Source organism: Triplophysa dalaica, chromosome 15, assembly GCF_015846415.1.
Source record: "Triplophysa dalaica isolate WHDGS20190420 chromosome 15, ASM1584641v1, whole genome shotgun sequence".
Classification (NCBI taxonomy): domain Eukaryota; kingdom Metazoa; phylum Chordata; class Actinopteri; order Cypriniformes; family Nemacheilidae; genus Triplophysa; species Triplophysa dalaica.
In genome coordinates, this window is record NC_079556.1 from 20,394,080 (window position 1) to 20,421,775 (window position 27,696).

A 27,696-nucleotide genomic window follows, 5' to 3' on the forward strand; every position below is an offset into this window, starting at 1 on the left:
TATATTTCCACCACTTCAAAATGTTTTACATTAATGAAATGTTGGAATATTGTAGATCAAAAGGAGATTCAAACCAGATTTATGTTTACAGCCTTCTTTGCTCATATTTACCAAGTATGCTAATAATAGTGGGAATAAAAAAACAGTTGTGCTTAAAATATCATGAAAAATGTATCATAGCTAAGATTACTGTCGGAGTCAAATTATGGAATTATTTTGATTCAACTTTCAAAAGTTTTTAAATAGTAACAGAATAGAGATTGTGTAATCTATGCCACAGTCTATTGTGTGTCCTGTTGACAGTTGATTCTTTGTATCTGCAGCATCAGAACTGCATGTGAAGTCGACTGTGTGTGTGATGGAGATGCAGTCAGTGCTCAGTCAGTTGAACAGAAACAGAGGGCGGCCACCAGCAACTATCAGCTGCAGTTTGCCATCCATCAGCTACAGCAACAGAAACTGAGATCCAGACAACTGCTGAACCAAAGCCGCACTCGCCAACAGGTAACATCACATCCCTGAAAACAGCATCGTCACCGAACACATCGCCAATAACAACGTTGTCACGGAAAGCATGCCGAACACCGAACACATCCCCGATAACAGCATCTTCACAGAACATATCCCCGATAACAGCATCATCACCAAAAATATCCCCGATAACAGCGTCATCACCAAAAACATCCCCGATAACAGCATCTTCACAGAACATATCCCCGATAACAGCATCATCACCAAAAATATCCCCGATAACAGCGTCATCACCAAAAACATCCCCAATAACAGCATCTTCACAGAACATATCCCCGATAACAGCATCATCACCAAAAATATCCCCGATAACAGCGTCTTCACCGAACACATCCCCGATAACAGCGTCATCACCAAAAACATCCCCGATAACAGCATCTTCACAGAACATATCCCCGATAACAGCATCATCACCAAAAACATCCCCGATAACAGCGTCATCACCAAAAACATCCCCGATAACAGCGTCATCACCAAAAATATCCCCGATAACAGCGTCTTCACCGAACACATCCCCGATAACAGCGTCTTCACCGAACACATCCCCGATAACACGTCTTCACCGAACACATCCCCGATAACAGCGTCTTCACCGAACACATCCCCGATAACAGCGTCTTCACCGAACACATCCCCGATAACAGCGTCATCACCGGACACATCCCCGATAACAGCGTCATCACCGAACACATCGCCGATAAGCGTCATCACCAAACACATCCCCGATAACAGTGTCGTCACAAACACATCCCCGATAACAGCGTCGTCACAAATACATCCCCGATAACAGCGTCATCACCAAACACATCCCCGATAACAGCGTCTTCACCAAACACACCCCCGATAACAGCGTCATCACCGAACACATCCCCGATAACAGCGTCGTCACCGAACACATCCCCGATAACAGCGTCTTCACCGAACACATCCCCGATAACAGCGTCTTCACCGAACACATCCCCGATAACAGCGTCATCACCGAACACATCCCCGATAACAGCGTCTTCACCGAACACATCCCCGATAACAGCGTCATCACCCTAACACATCCCCGATAACAGCGTCTTCACCGAACACATCCCCGATAACAGCGTCATCACCGAACCAATCCCCGATAACAGCGTCTTCACCGAACACATCCCCGATAACAGCGTCTTCACCAAACACATCCCCGATAACAGCGTCATCACCGAACACATCCCCGATAACAGCGTCATCACCGAACACATCCCCGATAACAGCGTCATCACCAAACACATCCCCGATAACAGCGTCATCACCGAACACATCCCCGATAACAGTGTCATCACCAAACACATCCCCGATAACAGCATCATCACCGACACACATCCCGATAACAGCGTCATCACCGAACACATCCCCGATAACAGTGTCATCACCAAACACATCCCCGATAACAGCATCATCACCAAACACATCCCCGATAACAGCGTCGTCACCGAACACATCCCCGATAACAGCGTCTTCACCGAACACATCCCCGATAACAGCGTCATCACCGAACACATCCCCGATAACAGCGTCATCACCGAACACATCCCCGATAACAGCGTCTTCACCGAACACATCCCGATAACAGCGTCATCACCAAACACATCCCCGATAACAGCGTCTTCACCGAACACATCCCCGATAACAGCGTCATCACCGAACACATCCCCGATAACAGCGTCATCACCGAACACATCCCCGATAACAGCGTCATCACCAAACACATCCCCGATAACAGCGTCATCACCGAACACATCCCCGATAACAGCGTCATCACCGAACACATCCCCGATAACAGCGTCATCACCAAACACATCCCCGATAACAGCGTCATCACCGAACACATCCCCGATAACAGTGTCATCACCAAACACATCCCCGATAACAACATCATCACCACACACATCCCCGATAACAGCGTCATCACCGAACACATCCCCGATAACAGTGTCATCACCAAACACATCCCCGATAACAGCATCATCACCAAACACATCCCCGATAACAACATCATCACCAAACACATCATCACCGAACACATCCCCGATAACAGCGTCATCACCAAACACATCCCCGATAACAGCGTCATCACCAAACACATCCCCGATAACAGCGTTATCACCATAAACATCCCCGATAACAGCATCTTCACAGAACATATCCCCGATAACAGCATCATCACCAAAAACATCCCTGATCACTGAACACATCCCCCCTTAACAGCGTCATCACCGAACACATAACAGCATCATCGCACAGCGTTCACAACAGTGTTTTCAAACAAATCAGTGAAGAGAGCCTGACTGTTTCACTTGAATGAATTAAGATATTATCATCATCAGGCGATAAGTGAATGTGATCAGCTGATTCAAAGCATTTGTTCTTGTATCCACTGACAGCCCTGTTCTTGAATAATCTTTACATTCCGATATTTTACTACATCACATAAAGGTAGTTTCACATACTCACTCTTTGCATTGGTTAAACGTGAAAGAACCATTCCCCTCCTGTTTGACTCTCATCGTGATACCCTATGGATTTATTCTGTATGAGGTGTGATTGACATCACATGTGCCTGTTCAGCATGACTGAATGCACTGAATTCATAACAGTGTTGCAATATGTGTATGCTGATGTCACTGCGCTGTGCTGGCGTTCATCTCTAATTAAGGCAATTGGGGCTTTTTATTTTTCTTGGCTTGAGTTGAGTTTGTTTTCTGAAGAGGATTGTGGGAAAACGTTGCCACCCCCACAAACGTTTCTGGCCTGAGATGTCCTCCCTGTTACTCTGAAGCAATCGGTCCAGAGGGTCTCCAGAGGGTTTTACACTACCATAGAGAGCAGATGTGGGTCTGAATCTAAGCGGGATTCTGCTGTGAAATAAATAAGCAGATGAATGTTTGTTGGGTGGACTCTTGGCCTGAGTCAACCTTTCAGTTCCCTCACTTACAAACTCCCAACCGGATTTACTTGACTTTATTAAACTAGTGTGGAAACCTGTTGCTGTCAAACGTTGTGCACACAAATTTTTTCTTGAATGACAACATCACTTCAACAGTGTGAACAAAATCACGCTTAGCAAGATTATAGCACAACTGTTCTTTGTCTTCATTTTTTAAGCTTACACTGTGTCGTTTTTCACTTTTGAAGTAGATGTTGAATCCCACATGTGTATCTTTCGGGAGGCAGTTTATATGATTTAAGGGGAGCTTTGCGCGCATTGAGTTACAGGGCTGACTGTTAAAAGAGCGAGAGGTCCGCTTGAAAACAGACGACTGGAGGGTGTTATTGGGCCGTTGTGCTCTGTACCGGGCGCAGACTCCACGGCTCCTCCACCGTCTTGGCCGACGGCCACCTGGCAGAATTAGAAAGGTGCCCTTTCTTGGCCCGCGGTGCAGGAGCTCGAAGCGGCGAGCGGGGTCCAGTCATTCATCAAACGCCAGCCGCCACACGGCAGAAGAGACGCATGGAAAGAATGCTTAGCCTTCCTGTTCCCCCTCCGATCACACAACGCTAGTAGCCATTAAATGGCATGTCAGGATGGAAAATATGTTTACCCGGTCCAAGCGCTCGTTCGGATGAAAACTTGTCTAAACAAGAATGAAATGTGCAGAATTCCTGCCTTCTGGTATGTCCGATTATAAAGTATTTACGGGCTGTTATGATAAGTCGTGCCGTTTAGTGAATGAACTGAAGCTCGACCCCGAATGACTGCGAGGAAAAACGCTGCTGCTTTTAATAAAGCCTGAGATAAGGTCATTTCTTCAGCAGGAGCGGTTCGTTCCACGTCTTCTCCAGTGGAATTTTCTGCTGAACGTGCAGTCCTTCTCGACGCGCCATTTCCAAAATAAATACACAAGAAATATCACAAACTTTGAGCAGATTCCAGCGTTTACAGTGGCTCTGCATGCACGCACATTCACTTGAAGTGATGAAGATGATATTATTGATAAAAGAGGATCTGCGGCGCTCGCGTCATCAAACGGAACGCTTAATGTTTTCCAGAGTTTCCTCACATCTGGCATCGGTTGGACGCAATGATGGTCCCACCCTGAGGTCGTCCACTCGGACAAAGAAAGCAATGTGGTCTCAGTGTTTACACTTTCTGTGGGAATGCACCTTCAGATCACTGACTGGTGGTTGAGTTTCACATTAAGCTGGTGGAATGAAATCGATTCAAACACAAAGTGTCACACACTTGGACGTGTTTAATGTGTTTTCATGGTGGTCTCGGGTTTATTCACCTGTGTTTGTGTCTCAGGCCGTTCTGACCACACACAACCTCGTACCTGCACCTGCAGATCCATCTCGTGCTCCCGTGAGCCCACCGGACGCTCCTCGTGTCGACCACACGATCAGACGCAGACAGACTGCCGGGATGCCCATACTCACCCCCAAACCTCCCAGCGGTTCACCTGCGTGCAGGACCGCCCACTGTCTACACAAGTAAGAAATCAAGTTTCTTTTCACAATCTTTGTAATGTTGAGTTGAACGCTATCCATTTTTGAAGGTAGTCCATGTGTAATAATGTGAAAATCATTAATGTCAAAGCTGTGTGCAGTGTGATTGTCCTGTGATGCTGTTTTGAATTCCAGCACATAATAAAGTCTCCAGGAAGGTTTAGATTTGTTGGAGTTTGCTGACAGTATTTAGGTTCAATGGTTTGCATTAGTAATGCTTGTGTTGAAGGACATTAATTCCGTTAGTATTTATTCTCATCCTCTGCACACACACACACATGCGAGCACACACACAGTTTGTGTGTTAAGTAAACAGTGCGGTTGGCGGTCGGGTGGTGTTTATGCGTGCGGTGGAAAGCTGCGCTGGGATGCTGAAGGTCCAGCAGAGCGTTTTCACTGTTTCCCACGCTGCTGCACTGCATCATGTTTACTGACACAATTACACAACAACAACACTACACACAGAGGTCTACAGAATAACAATGACAAGATTAACCGTGTGCCCTGTGGGTGTTTCTGTTTCACCGCTCTTCAGCTTCCAGTCGGGGGACCAGAGATGAATCCAAATAAATCAAATAAAACATATGAATACATAAATAACAAGCATTAACAAAGAAATACATGGAAATAAATTAGATTCAAATAAAAAGTGATTTAAAATTAAAAAGTTGAACAATTAAAATTATATTTTAAAATATATACTGTACATTGATTATTAGAAAATTAAGTAACTTACTAAATAAAACTTTACTTATACAAATAAGTATGTTGAATAATTCATGTTGAACCTCACAAAAATATTTATAAAACAAAATATAAGACAATATTACAAAAATTGATTTTTCTTTCATATGTATCTGATGTTTAAGTGTATAAGTTGGATAAGATGCTCTTTTAAATGTTAGGATGAGAATGTTTATACTCAGTTTTGACTCTCTTTACCTTCATGAGCCTCAAGTTGTTATAAATCTTTATACTTTTCTTTGTTTTGTTGAAGATATTTGGAAAAATGTTAACAACTGACATTTCCGGGACATCATTGACTACCATAGTAGGTAGGGATGCAATGAAATTCGGCATTGTCGCTTTCTGCTAAAAAATAAAACAGGGCCAGAAACACAAGCCACGCCCCCTGACATGATTGTTTGAACACTGCAAGCGTGTGACGGAAATGTAACGCCTCTTATCATATTTGAAACATCAGGTTCCAAAGCAATTGTACTGACAGGTACACACACCTCATCACTCTATTGTTCCTAGTTGTGATATTGTACATCATAAGTGTGTGTGTGTGTGTGTGTGTGGAGGAGTGATGGGTGACGGGGGTCCGCAGTGTTTGCTCGGGTCTGTGTCATGTTTACTCTCTCTGTGACGAATTCCAGAACAGCTCTCTCTCTCTCTCTCTCTCTCTCTCTCTCTCTCTCTCTCTCTCTCTCTCTCTCTCTCTCTCTCTCTCTCTCTCTCTGTCTCTCTCACTCACTCACTCTCTCTCGCTCTCTCTGTCTCTCTCTCTCTCTCTCTCTCTCTCTCTCTCTCTCACGCTCTCTCTCTCTCTCTGTCTCTCTCTCTGTCTCTCTCTCTCTCTCTCTCTCTCTGTCTCTCTCTCACGCACTCTCTCTCTCTCTTTCTCTCTCTCTCTCTCTGTCTCTCTCTCTCTCTCTCTCTCTCTCTGTCTCTCTCTCACGCACTCTCTCTCTCTCTTTCTCTCTCTCTCTCTCTCTCTCTGTCTCTCTCTCTGTCTCTCTCTGTCTCTCTCTCTCTCTCTCTCTCTCTCTCTCTGTCTCTCTCTCTCACTCTCTCTGTCTCTCTCTCTGTCTCTCTCTCTCTCTCTCTCTCTCTCTCTGTCTCTCTCTCTGTCTCTCTCTCTCGGCTCGGCTGCATTCGTGCAGTTATACTGTGTGGGAGAAACAGAAGTGTGAACCCACAGCAGAAGATGACATGAGCGACAGCTGAAGAGCCAGAGACATTTATATTTTCTGTCAGTGTCTCATCATTCATCAGCTGAAACATAAGACCACTCTGATAGTTCTTGAGTATTTCTCCGCACACGTCTCTCTCTCTCTCATGTACTGTTGATGTGTTTATCTGTAACAGTATTTCTGTTGAGGTGATGTATTAACAGTTTTGAGTGTTCTCCAGTCTAATGAAAGGAGAACTTTGTGAAGTGTACAAGGCAGCACTGTGTTCCCTCATTAGTCCATTAATGCCGCTCTGCTTGTGTTTCTTCACTTTAATACCCGCTGAGCTTTATTTATTGTTCTCAAAAACGCTTAGCGGATTTCAGTCTCTGTTTTCCCATCCTGTCCGCCAAATCAGAGAAATGAGTTCAAGAGACCGCCGGTATTCAGAGCAATGATTCAGATCATTAGAGCGTCTGTTTCTCCTGTTCATCCTCTCTAGAGTGAATCTAACAAACCATTCAAACCAGTTTGCACATCCCATTAAACCATCATATCATCAAAAACAATAATCTAAATGTAAGATCATCTCTGTTGTTATTGACATTATTTTTGAGGTTGTACTATGGTCTTAAACAGGCTTGTTGTGTTTGAGATTCAGTGATGATGCTCTTCATGATCAGTGTGTGTGTGCCTACAGGAGAACATCAGCCGATCCTCCAGCCAATCACAACACCTTCAGTGGACATCATGTTGTGTATGACAGTGTTTGTTTAAAGACAGGTGAGAACACACACGTGTGATGAATGTGCTGGTCCTCAATGTCAAATACTGCATTGACAGACAGGCTCAAGAGAGAGAGAGAGACATGTTATATGTAACTTACAATAGTGCTACTGTATGTAGTTTGAAATGAATTCAAGATGTTAAAGAGGTCAAGTGAGAAAGTTTAAAAATGATAGTCCTGTAACAGTTGTGAATAGTGAGGTGAAGATCAAACGTTCAAGATCTGCTATTCATAAATTCTGTAACATTAGATCTGACTCTTTATCAGTTTGTTTATTTTTTAAATTCAAAAGAAACTGTGTACATTAATAAACATCCATGGAGGTAAATGTACCCAAATTAGCTAAACAGTCAATCTGACTGACACTTAACAGTTTCACATTACTGAGATGCATATTTATATTTAGTTTATTTGTTTTTTAAGCATTATACCATTGTGTGTTTGAATACGCCATTCTGATTGGCTGGAAGGTGTGCATTAAAAACCTTTATTACACTGCTGCTTCATTCTGATTGGCCAGTTTCGACATTTGCACGTTTGTTATTTCCAGTTATTACACAGCATATTTGAATGCTTGATTCTGATTGGCCAGCCGCGACGTTCCAAGGGTTGTTATTTTCAAATAACAACGGCTCAAAACTAATAACACCCTGTAACCCATGTATAATAACATATATGATATTATATTTACAAATGATTAAACCAATTTGCCTGTTCCTGACCTTTGAACATTATTTCTTTCTTTAAAACCGAAACTAAACGGCTTTTCCTCGCGGAAATAAAATATTTCAATTCACATTTCACATCTACTTTTTTCTCATGTGGCAAGTAGGCGTGTAATAAGCGGGATAATGTACAAGGAGCCAGTTGTTATCGCAGAAAGAAGCCCCGACAGTGTGATCAGGACCTGACGCGAACAGACATTACATTATCCCTTATACATTATCATTAGTACATTAACCCTTACTTAACGCACAGGTAGATCCAGTCGGTTTGTTCATTTTCACCTGTCTGATAAAAAACGTCACTGTAAACATCAGTTAAAACTTTAACTTGGCAAATGATCATGGTATATGTGGAATAATCCACAGCTAGCTGCGCATTAAAGGATTTTAATCCCGTAGTCAAGACAACTCTCAATACTCTGATGAGCGGTGTGTTATGTAGCTGGGAGTAACAGACGTCTGAACGTCAAGACGGACTCATCAGAATCAGAATAATCAGAATAAAAAATGCTAAAAATACAATATATGTTGCCCGTTCTAACCAAAAAAGAGAGCAGCTTTTGTTCTGTCACTTCTGTTTTGTTGATATTTTAGTAATGTATGTGACTGCATTATTCTCATGTCTGAGTGATCAGCTGATTGACAGATAAACCTGCAAATGTTTGAGAAACGCAGCGGTTGTGTTTGAGGCGTTTCATGGAAATGTAATTTAACCGAAGTTCAGGCTTGAGCTCTCGGCAGAGAAGCGCTTCAGAATTTCACGAATGCGTTTGTCCATTGTTGTGTGGTTTCATAAGGTTTTGGCTTTAAATAACAACAGAAGCACACAGATGGAGATGTTGGAGCGCGCTGTGTTGTTTTAGTGTGGATGAGAGCGAGAAGCTCTGATGGACTGTGACATACGCTCACATTCTCTCAAATCAACCGTCAATACACATCACATCTCTGGCTCTTCTCATCTCCCCCGTCTGCGGTAAACACATCAGCGGGGTTTCTGCTGGCTTTGTCTGCTGTGTTTATTTGCTGACATTGCAGCCGAACAACCCGAACTTTATGGTTAAGAGTTTTACAATACAAATCCGGTTGATTTAATTTCAATCAAGCAAAATACCACAAAGATTCGGTATGACTTTTAAAGATGTATATTGGGCAGAACGCTTCAACTTTTCAAGTCATCAAAACTATGAAGAATAAGAGTTTTTATAGTGTCCAAAACATTTAACAATTCAAAGCTCATGGGCTTTATCCTGCACCCTTAATTCTTAAGTTTGGTTTTTTTAGGTCATGCATAAATAAATATGTAGATGTTTTTGTCTATGAAACTGATCTGGTTTTTAGGACCATGAGATGGAAAGTCAGTGAAGTGTGTCTGTGACGTGTCTGTGTGTGTATTTGACTGTAAATTCTGGCATCAGAGAGAGAGGAAAATCTTTTCTCCATCCCCCGTTTCTTCTTGCTGAATGTGGAAAAGCAGTCGTGTCAGTGGACTGGAAGGCAGGCGTGATGTTTTCTCGGTGTAAAAGAGCTGCAGAATAAACAGAGACACATGAAAAGAGTTGAGTGTTCATATCAAACACACTCTTCATGAACTCACATCATCACCCGCCCCTGTTCTCTTCAGTTCTCTCATCATTGGTCTGTGTGTGGAGTCGTGTCACGATGAATCTTCTTTAGTTATAATACTTGCTGCTTTTATTCATTCAGAGACTGTATGGACTCTGTAGGGTATTCCTCCTTTGTAAACACATCTTTCATTTCTCATTTATACGTAAGATAAACTAGCTTGTACAACCCGGTTGTATGATATTCAGTGTACTTGTTAATATATTTTTAATGTACGTCTCAGAACTGAACTTAAAATGACACGTAACTGTACGTGACTAACACCGACCGATATTTCCTCGATACTTGTACTCAATCTTTTGGGAGATAAACTTTGTAATAGTATCATGAAGTATCTTAAGAGTGCTTGACTTGTGTTTACTAGTTGTGTTTACTCTTTTGATTGGAATTGTATATTATATACTCACAAAGTTTTGACACACTGTCTTATAAACATACTTGGACGTCTTACAAATGTTCATGTTCAGTGACGAGTTCAGTTCGGAGTAGTTTAGAGTAAATCCAACATGTTTGAAACTGAAGCTAATCTTCATTATGGACATTTACTTCAAGCACACTTAAAATGTTTATTTCAAGTATAAAAATGAATACTTAGAGGAAGATAGTGGTGTACTTAAATGTGCAAAAAAATATAATATACAAACAGTTTACCTATAAAACATACATGTACTTTTGCAGTATAAACACTACAAAAGTCTTCAAAGTGTACTTTTATCAACTAAACAAATATGCTAAAAATTTTGAACGAGTAAACTATACTTATTCCCTTGCGATTCAATTGTAGAAGAGTTATATGCAAAAAAGTAGTTGCAAACTAGTTGTGTACTCAAAGTTTACTACAGATAGATTTGTAACATGTACGGCTTGAAACAACTTTAAATAAACACCAAATGCATACATGTAAATAAAGTTCATTTGCAAAAGATAGCTTGAAAAATCACATTCTTATTGTGTTTTCCAACTAATCAAAACAAACCAGTCTCCAGTTTGATATTAAGTTATAACTAAAAAACAGCTAACTAACAATAAAAAAATGATTTAAAACAAAAAACGTTTTTTGCAAATGAACTCTTCAAATGTAAACATTGGATTAGACAGTTCATATGCTGATTATTGATGAAGTGAATTATTCAGTGTGCTCAGAGAAGGGATGGATGGATATTGTGGTGTGTTATATTTATATGACTGAATTGTGTTCTTCATCCACAGGTCTGTCAATGTACAGTAAACTGTTCCACACTCAGGGCTTTAACAACAGATGAACCAAAGACCAACCGTCAGAATCAGCTGCTTCACATTACACATCTACTGAAAGCATCAGTTCACCTGTTCTCTCTACTTAAACACATCATGTGAATTCAACACACTCCAGAAATGATGCGTGCGATTGTGTCGGAGGTTTCATCAATGCTTCTCTTCACTTCATTCTGAGGTCAAAAACTAAACAGGAGGACTGAAGAATGAACGACAGCTGACACACAGTCAGAGCTCATAAACGTGACGTTTACATGAACTCTTATTTTTTTAAGTGCCTCTTTCAGAAGTTTACATGCGTTTATGTGAACGATTGTAATGTTTGGACTAATGAAGTTCAATGTTCAGTTAGCGATCAGGTAGAGTTTACCTTCATGACAGTTTTCTGTAGCTGTTGTAGAATATTTGAGTAACGTTTGGTCCTGGTAACACTTGACACAAAAATCAACATGTTTAAAACACATTTGTTGGTGTTTTGGCTTGTTGTGTTTTCATGTAGAATTAAACTTTTTAAAATTCTACCCAAGTTATGGCAAAATGTTAACATTAAGTAAAACACTTGTCAAAATGTGTCTAATCATTGGAGCTTGTTTATGAAATATGAGCAGAACAAGTTTAGAATTCTTTCTCTAAACCAATCATAAGCAAATAAAACTTTGGAAAGAAACATTTGTGTACACAGATGTACACTGTTTTGGATAGTTCATCAAATAACTTTGGTTTAGCCGTTGAATTTATTTCCAGTTGCATTCAATTCACACCTGTTAAATCTGCTCATGTGTCATAAATGAAGCTTATGATGGAAAATGAAGTTGTTCAGTTTAGTTTGTTCTTGTTTTTTATCCGTCCTGAATTTACTTGAATTTCCAATTTAATCCGTGACCAAAAATGAGAAATGGAACTTGATCTTTAAATAACATTGTAAGTACCTTGTCATGTTCACTTTTGTGCTACCAGTTGTGTTAGTAAAACTGTTAGAAAATATTTCAAGATGTGAATTAGTTACATCTGTGACCTCTGTTTCACCCCAGGAAAATTATTAAAACATATTTTCTTGCATCTTGAGTGTTTTTAGCTGTCTGTTGTTGTTTTATATTTTCGTCACAGCTCAGAAAAGTACAACAAATGTCAAACACAGCTCTTTTGTCCAAGACTATGTTTTAATAAAAAAAAGGTGTTTTCAAGAGTAATAGCAGTAATCTAAACCTATCGCCATACATCGTGTTGAACTGAAATATCGGCTTCATTTGAAGAACTAAAAATTCCTAAAACTTCTGCAGTTTCGCAGAGGTAAACGCAACCGAGTCGAAACACGTTGTTCTCTTCAAAATATTTCCAGCATGTTTGTATTAAAATGATCTGTCGTGTTAGACAAACAGTGTCGATTACTGTGATATATACACATACACACACACACACACACACACACACACACACACACACTGAAGAGTTCAATCCGGGGAATGCCGTGCACAAACATTTTTACACAAAAACACGTTGTCTGGCTTATCGTAAGTCAGTAAACCGTGAATCCAGCAGAACGGGCAGCGTCTGTCATTAAGAGTTCACAAATGCCCGTGAGTTTTGCCCAGAGGCAGTTCAAAATACTGCAAAAAAAACGTCCGAGGGAAGATGTCACAGTCATCCTATAAGGGCAGGGTGTGGATGTAGGTGAGAACGGAGGTATTTTCTTTTCCAGTCCAGTTTCTGCCCTGCGTAACCCTCAAGCGTCGAACCCGTGCGAGGGTCTCCGGACCCCTCAGCTGCACTTGCAGGATTTGACGATCATGTTGGAGAGCTGCTCCACTTTAGGCGTTCGGCCCACGTAGTACAGGATGGTCAGGGGCTCCAGGTCTTGCGGGACGCAGCAGGGGGATGCTGAGGCGTCGGGGTTCATCGTGTTGTAAAGAGCCAGCAGCTGTGCAGAGAGAGAGAGAGTTAGCAGAGCGCCTCAACAACAGATATTTCATTATTAGCATGCTACATGACACGTACCGAGCTGTGGGAGGTGTCGGCGCTGCGGAGGTACGGGCACGGCCCGGAGCAAAAGTTGGCATTGTAACCTTTTGGCTCGTGAATCCACTTCCATCCCAGATCCTGCCGGAAGTCGATGTAGAGCGGCCGAACGCAGCAGTTCTCCTCATAGTTTCTGTAAAGAAGAAGAAAGGCCATCAGTTTCTCATCATTTCAACACGTGCATGTTAGATGGCACGGATGTCTCCCGCACTTCCATGTTGGCTCTGTGTGCCCTTATAAACATGTCAGACAGTCTTTTGAGACGCTGAAATTCCACTGTTAGGCGTGTCATTTCTTCCCTCCTGGATCGTGCCCAGGTGTCGAGTGCTAACAGAGAGCCACGAGCTACAGGGTGAAGGCATCTCACGTCTGAAAACCGGGACAGATCTGAACTTGCACAGAGACAGGGAGCCCTCCCCAACACTTCAACCAGCAGGTGCCAATTAAAGCATTCACGCTTGCCCACAAATGTAGCGTGCTGATCTTTCATGGAATGTGGTTTTATACTGGACCACCAGACCAAGTCAGTATTTCACCTGCTTTCTCATTTTAGTCTTAGAGAAATATCCATGCATACATGTATAGACCAACAAAAAGGAAAAAATAAAAGCAATTGAGAAAATCAGAGCTGATTGTTTTTTGCAACACAGAGATGATAATTTTATGTGTTATGCGCTCACGAGAAGCAGTAGTTGGTGTCCAGAGCGCGTTTGCGTCGTCTAGACGACGGCATCACGTCCAGGCGGTGCGGCGGCAGCATCATCAGGATGAGATGAGGAATCTGCTGGTCCTTCGGTTTCTTCAGCCGATACAAATCCCAGCGGCTCTGCTCATCATAGTCTCCGTCCATCCCTGAAAATACAGCAGACAGAAACTTCTAACAACACACCCACATCACACGGTCTTTCAGAAACGATTGAAAACATTCTCTGCGTCTGCCCATTAATTTACACAGCAGTGGTGTTTTGGACGCAATCTTTTGATGCCGTTATTTTCTCGGTGTATACGATCATGATAACGATGACATTGTCTGTTTTACGTGTTCAGTCTATAAGCCTCACGGGACAATCAATCCAACTCGACAACTAAAATAGGACTGTGTTTGTGTCGACTTTATAAAAGCAAAATGTGTATTTTCTGTAGCAGAATGTGCATGAGGGCGCACGCGTGAAGTGTTTCTTTACAAAGTGACATCGCCAACTACTGGCCTGTCATGAATAATACAGCGGTTTGGAACGATCTGGGTGAACAGGCATCATTCCGACAATGTTGTCACCTGTAAACAAAAACTTTTCGCAAAGGAAACCTCTTTGATATTTAGTACAGCGCTGTGGTGTTTTGGTGCTTTGATGCCATAGAAGAACCTTTTGGTTCCATAAAGAACCTTTAACATCTGAAGAAGCTTTCTGTTTCCAAAACGGTTCTTTGTGGAACCAAAAATGGTTGTTCTACGGCATCGCTGTGAAGTACCTTTTAAGCACCTTCATTATGAAGAGCGTGAAGCTGTGAGAGTCAGAGATGTGTGAGATTACAGTAGAGTACATCAAGTGCTCTCATACAGCAGATCTCCAGCTCATCTCTCATCACCTCCTCTCATGCATCTGCTTCTTCAATCTGTGTGTGATAGTGAAAGCAGCTCAGCTCTCAGGCGAGACCTTGCCATTAGATACGGACACCCCTCTTTCATTAAGGGGGCCAAGCGTCTGAGTGCCCGCTGCATTCCAGCCAACATTCCCAAAACCCCAGACACCCCTGAGACCCTCCGAGGTAAAGCGAGATTCCATGCTGCACTGCATTCCCACCACACAATCATTATGAGACGAGTGCTGGATGACGGTTTAGTGAAGACGAGGTGAAGGCCAGATTAAAGCAGTATAATGTAAAGTAACTTAGTGTAGTGAATGGCTAGTGCTAACATGGAACATCTCAACGGTTAGATCACATAAATAAGAGTCAATTTTTCTCACCCTTGAATTTGACCTCCAGGACCTCATTGACGTTCTCGATGATGGCACCGTTGGGGTTGAATGTGTGACAAGGGCAGTGAACGCTGATCTCCAGACCGAGGTTTGTCTCTGACCATCACAAAATAAACAGTTTAACAGGCAGAAATAGAGCTGCGAGATTTCACTTTAAAATATTAAAGGTGGGACAATCTCACTCCATTTTACGAGTTCCGGTCATGTAAATCGCACAAAAATGAACACTTAAAAAGCAATAATGAAGCCTCGCCCCTGAACCTAACTGTCATTGGAGCTAAAAATCATGTGAATGTATCTAAATTATTCATAAAATGAGTTGCGTGTACGAAACGGCACTTTAGTGTTAATGTTAGCATTAGCATGAACGAATGGATTACAGGAGGTTCTTGTAATGTTGCTGTACATGTTAACATACCTCTGTACATGAGCCACTCGCGTATGGTCTCAGTGACGTCAAAGGAAACCCACTCAGGTGTTCCTTTAGTCAGGACGTTCCTGCCTGCGATGTAGCGCTGCTTAGCAATGTGCTCTTCTTTACGAAGAATCTGACAATCACAGAGCAGAAACACAGCGTTTGAGGGTCAGAATCACAGATTTATGCGTTCTACTGGTGTGGAAAATATGACAAGACTACAGTTTGTGATGTGAAAGCCTGAGAACATCTCAGTAACCAATCACATCAAACGCACACATAGGAAACAGAAAATTGCTTTATGTTAAACAATCATGCCAGCAAACAGCATACGGTAACTTGCACTCCAATGCTAAGTCTCATTTCCTAAAGACTAACATTTGCAGATAACAACAGCATCAGCGTGTGCATGTCCCACAACAGTTTGGCTCATTAAAGTGGTGTGGGATAAGAGCAGCGAAGACCTAATCTAACATCCGGTGAGACTGGGGCGGTCCATCGAGACCACTCGAGCTGCCTAACAGGCCAACGCTCATTCTACACCCGTCTGATCGCCCTCAGTGACCCTCTCTCTCTCCTGTGTGGCGTCAGTGATGAGAGGTGGTCTGCTGGGCCCCGAGACAAATGACTCCTTGACAGGAAATGCTCCCCATCCCCCAACACCCTAAAAATACAACAGGCATAGACTCCAGCGCGCTCTCCATATATTATATAACAGGTCCCAGCAGTCCGAGTCTGCGGTTAAAATCATCAGCCTGTGAAAGTCAAGCTTTGGGTTTCTCAGAATGCTTCTTTTGTTCACTCCAATCGTGCAAATGTTCTTCTGTATAATCCATCAGCACCTGGAATACAGATCAGACCCGCGGAGACCGAGCGACTGCGTATGAATTCACACGACATCATCATCTCTATGTGTGTGTGTGTGCTGTCACCCAACAGTCACCTTACTTCCTTCCAGAAGCATCTTCACGTATGAGAATCAAACATTCCTCAATGAAACGTTTAAAACCAACTGACATGAATCACCAAACACCAAAGCAAAAACACAAAACCGTGATATCACAGTCACAGCTGGGGATGAGTAACGTTAAGATTTCATCGATATCGATCCCAATATAAAACTGCTCATCCATAACAGCATCGTTTGTCGTGAAGTTTATCGATACTCCGTTATTGACCCAATTATGTGCCGGTCCAGAAAAGTTCCAGTTCTCGGTACCCATCCCTAGTCACAGCAGCATATCAATCCACATCATACTGTTTCACAAAGAAAATACAAAAGTTGACTCTCTAAACATTGATGTCAATCTTTGACATTTACGCAGTCAGTCTTAAAAATGTCAAGGTTAAAAAAAATGACAAGCTGGGTTTTGACAGGCCAGGTCACAAACAGCTGTGGAAAAATGAAGAGATCATTCCAAATGTTCATTTAATCATCATTTCTTGATGTGATGTGTTGTGTTCATTCCAGTTCAACAAAACCTCAGGAGTGACATTAAGTCATCCAACAGCAATGTGAAAGGTTGACAACATGACAAGTCACATGCAGACTTTGAGAAGACCCAGTTTATCACATGAAAAAGTTTTTGTTTTTACTATTCCTGAATACATGCTGAAATATGACGGTTGTATTTGTAAGAGAGAAGATGAAAAGATTTTATAAAAATCATTTATTAGAAGATGAACAGCAGGATCAGTTCACAGATAATTGAAGTTTTTGCCTTTCATGAATTATGACATGTCTCACTAAACATGAAGCTAAAATGTTCAAGCTATTTACATCAACAACAACTAAAGCAAAAATATCCAACACACTGAAGCAGTTGAGCACTATTTACAGACATTAATACTGTAACTGTATGTGTTTGAGTGTTATGTTATAAATGTAGGGAGTTTCTCTTGAGGTTATATGGTTTACCATGATGTCACACATCACACATCACTGTCACTGTACATTCAGTGCTATGAATAAAACGCCAATGTGTAAAGTCAGAGAGGACACAAATCTCCAACACTCTTGTACACACCTGATAGAGCTCGATACGCTGCTCGTTCCTCTTGGCGTTGGGGTTGGGCACCCGCAGGGCCCGGAATTCAGCCCGGAACAGGTTGGTAGCATTCTTCTCCATGTTGGAGACATTGAAGAGGAAAACTTTCGACGTTATCCCCTTGGGACAGTAGTGAAGGTCATCTGAAAGTCAAGAGGTTTCAATTGTAGTTATCATCTATAACATTAACAACAGTTATAGTTTCTAGCAGCACTTGTTAATGCAAAGATAGTTTCTCATTTAGACGGAGGTTGGATAAGAGGAAGTTCGCGATATTGTCAAGAAACCACTGAAACATCATGGCAGTAAGAGTTTGGTTCTAAAACATAATTCGGTTACGCAAACAATTATCATAAACATAATTCTGTTCTATACCTTGGAGCAAGCCTTATTTTAACATTATTTATTTGTTTAATGGCTTTTTCTGCTGAATTTCTCACTACCGCAACGCATCCCAAAGTGAATTATATGTTGTCACTTAAACAGAGAAAAATTTACATATTTAGAAAAAAAACAATTGGATGTTCTACTAGATAATCTCAAATGACAAAAGAATATTGACAGAACATTTATGTTTAATACAAATGAAGGAATACTGGAAGGAAGAAGTGTTCATGACTGATAATCTCATCCTGTGTAAGATTGATTGTCTACACACACACAAATATATTTACATTAAGTTTGATTTAATTTTTAGAGACAAATCTGCCAGTACTTTTCAAATGACTAACAGGTTAATGACTTCATATTTTTCTAGTTAAAATCATAGTATTCTCCTGTCATGGTGTGTATACAACTGTTATCAATCCCATTACCGATACAGGTCGTTTTCCACATTTAAAAAAAGGTTATATGTATAATTTTCCATTAAATATACTTCTTGTTTGATTAATAAAAAACTTGCTTAGGCATCATGGCTTCTGATGTTTTTACATGATATGGGATTACGGGTTATGGTAATGAGAATTTTTAAGACCGTGTTTTGTAAAATGTTTACAATTTTGTCAGTTAAAGTGTTGAAATTAATGTCATAAATTGTTTTAACGTGTAAAAGGAAATTTGACAAACATACTCATACTCATACTCAAACAAACATACTCATGCCATCTCAACTTCTGATAAATGTACATCCCAAATGTCACAGTGAGAGTCATTTATTTAACAAGAAGTTCACAGGTTTGAAATGAAACAACCAAAGACTTGTTTAAAATGAAGAAGAGAAGTATTCAGACACGTCCAATGTTACAGATGAACTGCACCTGACATCCACTAAAACACATTGAGAGCAGCTGCTTGCAGTCAGAGATGTTCTAGCATCATTTGTCTTCATTGACACCGTCTTTATTTTATATAACTGATGCAGTGCTACCTTAACGTTACTTAGTTCACCTTTTCTGTTTGAAACGGTCATTTGCAGAAGTTTGGTGTTGTATTTGTCCTGTAGAGCACATTGACAACAGACCAGAATCCATTAGCCATCCACCACATTCCTGACTGGCTGTTTGGCGAGTCTGATGGGGAATATTTATGTAATACGAACAGATTATGCCAGCTGGGCTGTTGCGGTATAAATCACGCCAGACGCGCGCCGCACATACCTCCTGCAAACCGCATGCTTATGCAACACATGTGTTGGCCTTCTCAAAATCTATTTAACAAATCAAAAGGTATTCAAGTATTGGTAATTTAGCATATATTGTAGGTAACAGAATATCTTTTCTTGGAAGATAATCAGATAATAATTGGAATTCGTTTCTTAACCCAAGAAGCATAAACGCATTCACGCATTAACCCTTTAAAACCGGCTGCGTCGTCCCCGACACATTTTACCAAACGCTATTCGTTTAACACTAACTGTACACAGTGCATGTGTATATCTGAGTGTTTGTGTGTGTGCATGCATGCATATGTTAAAGCATGTGTATTTGCGTGTGTGCATGCATGCCTTCATTTGAGTGAATGGAGTGAAAAGTGCAAAAAACGCCTGGAGAACTGGTGTCAAAAGAGGCTCCTGAATGAAAACTATGTACATGAGTGACACTTACAATACTTTTTTGCATGTACTACAGTATATTCTTCATGTGTGAAGTGCTAGATTCTTCCGTTCTTTAGTGTTTTGAGAATGTCTGAATAAAAATCAGTAAAAATGTAGGTATTCATTGCAGGCAAAAAGATTTGTGTGATCCCAACAATATTGTTTTCTCTATTATGGTTATGATGATGTGGACTCCAGTACTCTCTTAATTATGGTGCGATTTTTAAAACTTTATAGTCTTCATGTGAACAGGCCTTTATTCTGAATTATCAAGTTGAGAGACCATCGCACTCCATCCTGCAAAACATTTTCAAAATGTTCCTAGATAAATTTGACATTGACACGATTCCCTGATTCTGAATTGATACATAAACATTTCTTACACTATATACATGCTGACATAAAGATATGAGACAGAAAAGATATCATACTGTAGCATCACTTCAAGTGATAAACTCATCCAAGATGACAGTGTAGTGTTCCACATCAGTCACTTCTATCAAGTTGGGTTATGACGCCACTGTAAACAGCGAGGCAAGATTTGTGAAGAAAGCGAGAGAGTGATTTGTAATGTCCACGTGTTTCCTCTGTGAAGGTGGAAAGCCCCACTCAGACAGATTTGAAATTCTAATCAAGCCTCTGCTTTCCTTCTGAATGATGTCATTTTTCCTACCACCGCATGTTCAGAGGTGGATTTCACATTACGCTCGGACTCTTGTGTGGAGCGCATTTGTTCCATGAATGCAAGTACAAGAGATGTTGGTATAACTCAAAGATTCAGGTGTAGGTCAGATGCTAACAGGGTGACATCACAGTGCCTGAAAACCCTTTAGACAGAACATCTCATCTTATTATCATCAGCACCTTTTTGATGTCTTCCAGCATCTTCCAGTCATGTTGTGGTGTGACTCGATCACACAGGTATGCTGGTGTCCGGACTCATGTACCGAGTAAAACAACATGTCTCAACTGAAAGTGTATTTTGAGTGAAACACAAGAGAGAGTGAATCTCTAGGGGTCTCAGTTCAGACACTAACATCCGTGTCCGTAAGTTCTGTGTCTTGAGATGTTCTTCCTCACAGAGGTGACACTATCCAGACGTTCCTGAGACAGTCCTCAGAGGGATCTGGAACCATCACTGATGATGTCACAGGAAGAACCTCAAATCTCAAAACAGGACTAAGAGTGCAAAACAATGACTTGCACGTGTCTACACGGGACGTGACCGGCACGACGCAACCCAAAAATGTCTTGTTCTAAATGGTTTTGTTGTATCGCATCCAGTGTGGACAAATGTTTTATGTATTATGGGTTCTTGGGTTGTAGGGATGCTTCGTAGTACGATATTTCGCGAAGCAAAAATGTAACGATGCGCATCTTAGAGAGAGGGGGATATTTTACGATATATTGGTTAATTCTATTTGTTGAGCGGTCAAGACGCTACCCACTCGCTGGCTCGTCACATGTGCTTATCTCATATATATGATACAGAGAGAAGTCTCTGGGAGAAGGGGAAGCAGAAGACACAATCTGTGTCTCCACGTGGTTACAAAGCGTCATATTTTCCTTCACAATCGGCAGGTAAAACGCAGCAATCTTGAATCGTGACTGCTGGCGAGTCACCCCGAAACTCATTACAAAGGCAAGCAGAAGCGTTTTTATTTGCCAATGTTAATTTATCCTCTAACTTAGGCTGCTGGATAACGTGAAATGCAATTTAAAGAAAGCCAAAAAAACCTGCGCTCTTCTCATCATAGAAGAGTTGAAGTGATTCATATTGTACATTAAAACATTTAAGGATATGTGAGCCAATGGCGTCTGAGTGTGAGCTCTGTCAGAGCGTTTCATTGGTTAAATGTACTGAATGAATACGCCCTTCACTGCACGAACGAATCGATTAAGTCCAAATAAGATTGATTGAATTTTTAAATGTCGTATGTTACACATCTGATATTCGCGGTGTTGCAACAATGAATGCATATCCAATAGTTACTGAACTTTTTTGAAAAGTAAAGGTAATGACCTGGTTTCATTTATTTAGAAGTTAATTAATAATTTAAGAAAATTCTGTCAAAACAGTTAAATCTTTGTTTGGAACATTGAATTACACCAATTAAATTAGTTAAACCAGTTAGATTATAGTAGACTAAACATAATGTAAATTTAGTCAAATAAAACTAAATGCACAAAATTTGCAAAACTGTGGGGATTACTAAAATATGACTAAACGGACTAAAACTAAAATCAAAATTTGTGTCAAAATTGACAATGATCTTAATTCTAATTTCATGTTAAATAGCACATTTTTGAGTTTAGCCTAAAATGTTAATATTTTTAATTAATTTTGCAAAAAAAGTTACTGAAATTGTCAATATTTTGAATTTCAGTTTTATTTTTGAATTTCGTCCTAAAAACCGTGATGTTTATCATACTGTGAACCCAGCATAGAGATATTTTCTGAATCGTTACAGTTCACATACACTTGACGCATCTGGTGTAGAAACAGTGTTACTGAAACCTTGTTCCGTTTCTAACAAACAATTCTTCAACTTTTATTATTACACTCTTTAAAATAAAGGTGCTTAACAATGCCTTTGAAGACCCATTATTGGCTGTATGAATTTAATCCACAGAATTTATATTGAAAAAGTTAATTGTATTGGAAAAATGTAAGAAAGATCTAAAAGGAGAATCAGAAATTGTTTTTGTTATATTAAGAGTATAGTATATAATCACTGTGAACTTTTTATTATTAACTTTTTTGTCTCTTTCAGTTTCAGAGTTTACATTCCTAGAATTCTTAAAATAAAAAATCCACCTTGTCCTTTTCACAAACCCATGAAATTGTTTTCTATTAACTTTCGACTTGCTATATTTGTGTACAGTTTGTAATACATTATAACAAAGAAGTAGCATCTGTAATACATGCCACACATTATACAGAACAATGTGTTTTCAAATAAAACTTTGTACCATTAGGTCATAATGGAAAGAGGTGACAGGGAGCGGATGTCTGCCCGGACAACAGATCAGAAATGAGAACAATTGTTTTTATTTTGATATATTTAAAGGTTCAATGACTGAGAGATATTCTGTTCTGCTGTAATTCTGTTCTACAAAAAAAAAAAAAAAACACATCCAGATCATAACTGTAACATGTCATTACTGTCTCTCACTACAAAAATCCTCATGTGAAGGCTGATCAAGGCCATCATCAAATCATTGCTACAGGACATCATAATGAAAAAAAAAACACATCCAGATCATAACTGTAACATGTCATTACTGTCTCTCACTACAAAAATCCTCATGTGAAGGCTGATCAAGGCCATCATCAAATCATTGCTACAGGACATCATAATGAAAAGCCGCCTCTAAAACGCCGCTAACTGAAGAATCATCACACACATTACAGGAACTGAATGGTGCAGAATAGAAAAGCCACCCAGAAATATACAAAACATCACGGTAAATAAACACAGATTCAATTTTACATCTCAGATTTTAATGAGCTGATAAGACCCAGAAATCCCGATGGAAACCAGCGCTTATGACCCGCCAGCGTCATCTCCCATAAAAACATTTGCATTAGAGATGCAAATGAAGGAAAGCTAGACATCAACGTTAATAACGCTGTCAATATGGACATTTCTCATAAACAAATGCATGGATTCGCTTCACTTTGTTAAGACCACAGAGCCGTGTCGAGCAATTCTTTGATCCATGGATGCACTTTTGGAGCTTCAAAAAGTCAACACCGGTTTACTCCAATTCTACCGTTTGGAAGCTCAATTATACATGGTATTATAACTCCGACTGGATTATTCTTCAAGAGGAAAACCATATTCAGTTAGGATTCCTTGAGGGTGAGTAAAACATTGGGAAATTTTGATTTGGTAGTAAAGTATCCCTTTAAGTTTCCTCATGACAAAAATCCCTGAGTATCTTAACATCTGTAGACTTTCAGCAATGCCAAAGACTGCAACAATCTGCAATCAAACATCAGGGATTTCACTGTTATGAACTCAAACGTTTCTCAAACTCCCCCGCCCCCCCAAAAAAACATTTATGCATTTGGCAGCTCCAGAGAACTCCAAAGCCATCCTATTCATCTCTGCGTATAGTGTACAGTCCAAATCAAAGGAGATTGTCCTCCAAGTGTTTTCTTCCAGGTCCTGTGCCAAATGGCAAGTAGAATGTGAAATGAGGTCATGTGGTAAATATTTTGGGGGTGGGTCGTGACCCGTGTTAAGTGACTGTTTGACAGAGTGACTACTGTGAGCGCAGCAGAACTCTGGAAGACCTCAACACGGCCAGATGAGATAATGCAGATCTCCGCGCCTCACGTGACCACGAAACCAGAGACCAAAAGAGAGGAAAAAGCCTGTGCTTGTGTGCGTTTCGGCCAGCAAACGTGCTCTCTGTTTTGTTCGGTAATGACATCATCTCACTAACACACGCATTAGTGCTGTCCGCAGCCGGGGATCCATGTCCGTCTCTCTCCGGCTGATACTGACACCATTAACCAACAAATACTGTTCATCGTCTTGAAGTGTACCCTTCTGAACAAAGAACATTTCATGGAAAAGTATAGAGGTCTCTTCTTCATAAGCCCAAAACAGTGAGGGAAACAGGTGCTGTGCAGAATCTCACATGGATGCACAGAATCTCGCACGATTACAGGCTAAACAGGGCTGGAATGTGAAAAATACTTTCCGATAAAGTCATTAAGACTCAACAGGACTGAACGTTAGTAGAATCTGATGAGAAATGAGTGAGAAAAGCTGGAGCCGCTGGTGTCCACGACACTTCTTGACCGCTGCTTCAAAGAGAAAACGCGCAGAAAAGCAACAAATGATTCCACATGCTGCAAGCGCATGAAAAAGCCATTAGCTGACGTGAATGGAACGCGAACATACATTATCAACCATCACGTTCTCCCGTGCTGGATTTACTGAAAACCACATAATGGAAAGATATTCCGCTGCCAATCCACAGCAGAGCGAGTGTGCTGAAACACTTGTGCTCTGTGGGATCAAAAATCTGATAGCACCGATGATTCAAAAATAACACACGTCAGGACGGCAAAACCGAGTGACGCTCAACAGAGTCCACACAAACGCCTGAGATCATACTGAGAAAATTTTAACTTTTAACCTCTACACAAACTCAAGAAATAGATTTATGACAAAAATAAAATCTTGCTTCATGGATGCTTAAAATGAACATTTACATTTACATTCCATAGTAAATGGTAATCGTTGATGTAAAACAAGCATTGCCGTCTGAATATAAATGATAATTCTGTTTTATTATTACGCAATTATTTTGACTGTATTCTTACATTATCTCGCCATTACACTTGCTTTCAATTTTTTTTAACAAAACATTAAACACTTGTCTGTCACTATAAAGGAACAGACATGAATTATTCACTCTCTAGTCGTTCCAAAACTTTATGAAGGTCTTTGTTGTGATGAACACAGAGAAAGATATTTGGAAGAATGCTTGTAACCTTACAGTAAATGGACTCCATTCACTACCATAGTAGGAAAAATACTTTATACATTTCTTTGTTCTGTTTAAAAAATGTCGGAAAGCAAGCAGTTCTTTACACAGATTTAGTACAATTCGAGGGCGAGTAAAATGACAGAAATTTTCCTTTTGGATGAACTGTCCCGACAACTTGGGCGGATGCCAACACGCATACAGTATTGTAAAGTACATATTGTGTGATGTGTGACACAGACCCAATGTTGATTTGCCACCTAATGTCTGATGTCAGCAAAACCAACGTACTGATGCCAAAACCAACGGAGAACCACTGCAAGCTTTTAAAAAAAGTTCCTGCGAGAGGTTTCTCCAGTACCCCTATCTTAAGTTCACATGAAATGTGTAATTATGACGTTCCTAAGGAACAAAACAAAAGCTTCTTCAAAAGGGTATCCAAGAGTTCTCTAGAAGGTTCTATCAGCGTAGCATTTGAGGAACGTCACAAGCAGCATCAAGTGATAAAGACAATGAGGTTTTCATTTAGAATGTGGAAAAATCTTGACTGATCTTATTTCGATTGGACGGTCTGCAGTGTCTCCTCTCACCGCTGGACAACAGAACCTAGAAAGACATTCACACAACTCGTGTGTCCTCAAATAATCTGGGGCCCGTCTCTCTCAACTTGGCCTGGAACCAGGGACGCATGGAAAACTGGTGGAAATTCTTCTGCATTGACCCTCAGATGAACGAAAAAGACCAAACTAATCATGTCAAATCATTTTCAGATGCCAAGATATTGCGCCGTTTATTAACAGGAGTGAATCAACATGTGTTCTTGAGTATATTTCCCAGTGGACTGTGAATAGTAGAGAGGTGTAACTTGAGTCGGCCCAACGGCAGCGCTTATAAAAGACTGCGCTGGTATTTTCTGCTGGTAACACAGGAGCTCTTTATAGTAACACCTGACAGACGATTCATTCAAACACTCATCAAACTTTGATTCATCTTGAAATATTACACACATATAGCCTATATTGTCCAGGCTGCGTCTAATTGGCTAATAAACAAAAGCATTTTCAACCCATTCAGACTAGGACATATTGTCCATAGTGTTCCTTAAGTGCACATACACATACATTCATGCATATATATATATATGAAGAATTTGGTTCCAAAATGAGATAACTCTGTTATAATCTTGTTTTTATTGTGTTAGTTAGCTGTATTTTTGGGGTTATTATGTCTTAAATCAAAACAAACCAACAGCAGTTTGATTGATATTAATTGTACTGCACAAAAAAAAAACATGTTTTGTTTTTTACTCAGTTATCTCATGATTAGTTTGGTATATATGTATGGAGAGAGAGAAAGAGAGAGAGAGAGAGAGAGAGAGAGAGAGAGAGAGAGAGAGAAAGAATATTATAGGAGCCTATATATATATAAAACACTTTTTACCAGTTTATTTTTGTAATTCTATAGTATTATGTCACGTGTGATAAGATTCCTTCTAGATATCTGATAGTCCTCAGGTTTACCTGTATTTGCTTTGAATGTCATGAGATATTATGTTTTATTTTAACGTTACAGCGTCTCAATAAATAACAAATAACGTGTCGCTATCAGCAGAGAGTCTGTTTATGACTTTTCGGATGTGCCGAAACAGGATCACTGGATGACTTACTGTTTTCAGGTGAGCTCTGGATCATGTTGATTTTGTGTATCTCTTTGGCGTAGTACTCCGTGTCAGTGTTGTCCTGTCCGCAGCTCTGCTGCCTGTCTCGCCCCACCTCCTCCAGCAGCTCCCGCGTGCTGTTATACAGGGCCAGCACTTGATAGGGCACCTGACTAGGGCCCAGGGTCTGAGGCGGGCTGGTCAGTCTCAGTTTGCTGAGGATCTGACCCCTGATGGCCTCCACCCGCTTCTTCTTGATGTTATCGATGTCCACCGTGGTGCAGGTCGACAGAGAGAAGCTCAGGGTGAAATTGTTTAAAAGAAAGAAGAACAGCAGTCCTCTGGTCGGATGCATGATGTCGATACAGTAAACTGTCAGTTAAAAGAGCTTCAGACGGGTGTTCTCCAGGTTGTCCTCTGGAATTCAAGTGCTGAGGCGCTTTGCTCCACAAAAGTCCATACCGTAAATTTATTGCACACAAACATCCCACAATAATCCCATGACATCATCAGAATGGCACCACTGGCCCTCTGAAACACATGAAATGTTTACAGTCTCGCTGTCCAAATTGCATATTGTCCCCGAAGCGACTTATAGCAAACTTTCCTGTCAAATGTGCACGCTCGAGCTACCTCAGTGCGCGTCCACTCTGGACTGACAGTACTGTGAATACGCTCGCGCTGCTTTTTATAGTCAGAGCGCTGGGTGACGCGTCGGGTGGGCGTGTCAAAACTTAGCCCAACCGC

General features: G+C 40.7%; 2 protein-coding genes across 2 annotated transcripts in view; one reads left to right on the forward strand and one right to left on the reverse strand.

The window, feature by feature from the left end:
- The window catches only part of ttll5 (tubulin tyrosine ligase-like family, member 5), a 47,766-nt gene extending 35,377 nt beyond the window's left edge, over positions 1-12,389 (forward strand). Inside the window, 4 exon segments of the mRNA XM_056767731.1 lie at positions 324-504; positions 4,805-4,989; positions 7,603-7,685; positions 11,247-12,389. Of these exon segments, the coding sequence (XP_056623709.1) occupies positions 324-504; positions 4,805-4,989; positions 7,603-7,685; positions 11,247-11,299 (502 nt within the window). The 3' untranslated portion in view covers positions 11,300-12,389.
- Positions 12,390-12,477: 88 nt separating this feature from the next.
- tgfb3 (transforming growth factor, beta 3) lies at positions 12,478-27,591 on the reverse strand. Its single transcript, XM_056767171.1, has 7 exons — positions 26,959-27,591; positions 17,729-17,892; positions 15,705-15,834; positions 15,275-15,382; positions 13,988-14,159; positions 13,287-13,440; positions 12,478-13,209 (listed from the first exon to the last, which is right to left on the reverse strand). Exons 1-7 carry the CDS (start codon positions 27,302-27,304, stop codon positions 13,051-13,053), a joined length of 1,233 nt encoding a protein of 410 aa, XP_056623149.1. The 5' UTR covers positions 27,305-27,591; the 3' UTR covers positions 12,478-13,050.
- Between the last annotated feature and the right edge of the window lie 105 nt (positions 27,592-27,696).

Bases quoted from the DNA above. Each gene is read 5' to 3' on its own strand.
- tgfb3 (XM_056767171.1), bottom strand. From the start codon at position 27,304: ATGCATCCGACCAGAGGACTGCTGTTCTTCTTTCTTTTAAACAATTTC. The intron at 15,383-15,704 runs GTATGTTAACAT...TGTGATGGTCAG, and splicing joins CGAGTGGCTCATGTACAGAG to AGACAAACCTCGGTCTGGAG. The intron at 13,441-13,987 runs GTGAGCGCATAA...TCTTCTTTACAG, and splicing joins GACACCAACTACTGCTTCTC to AAACTATGAGGAGAACTGCT.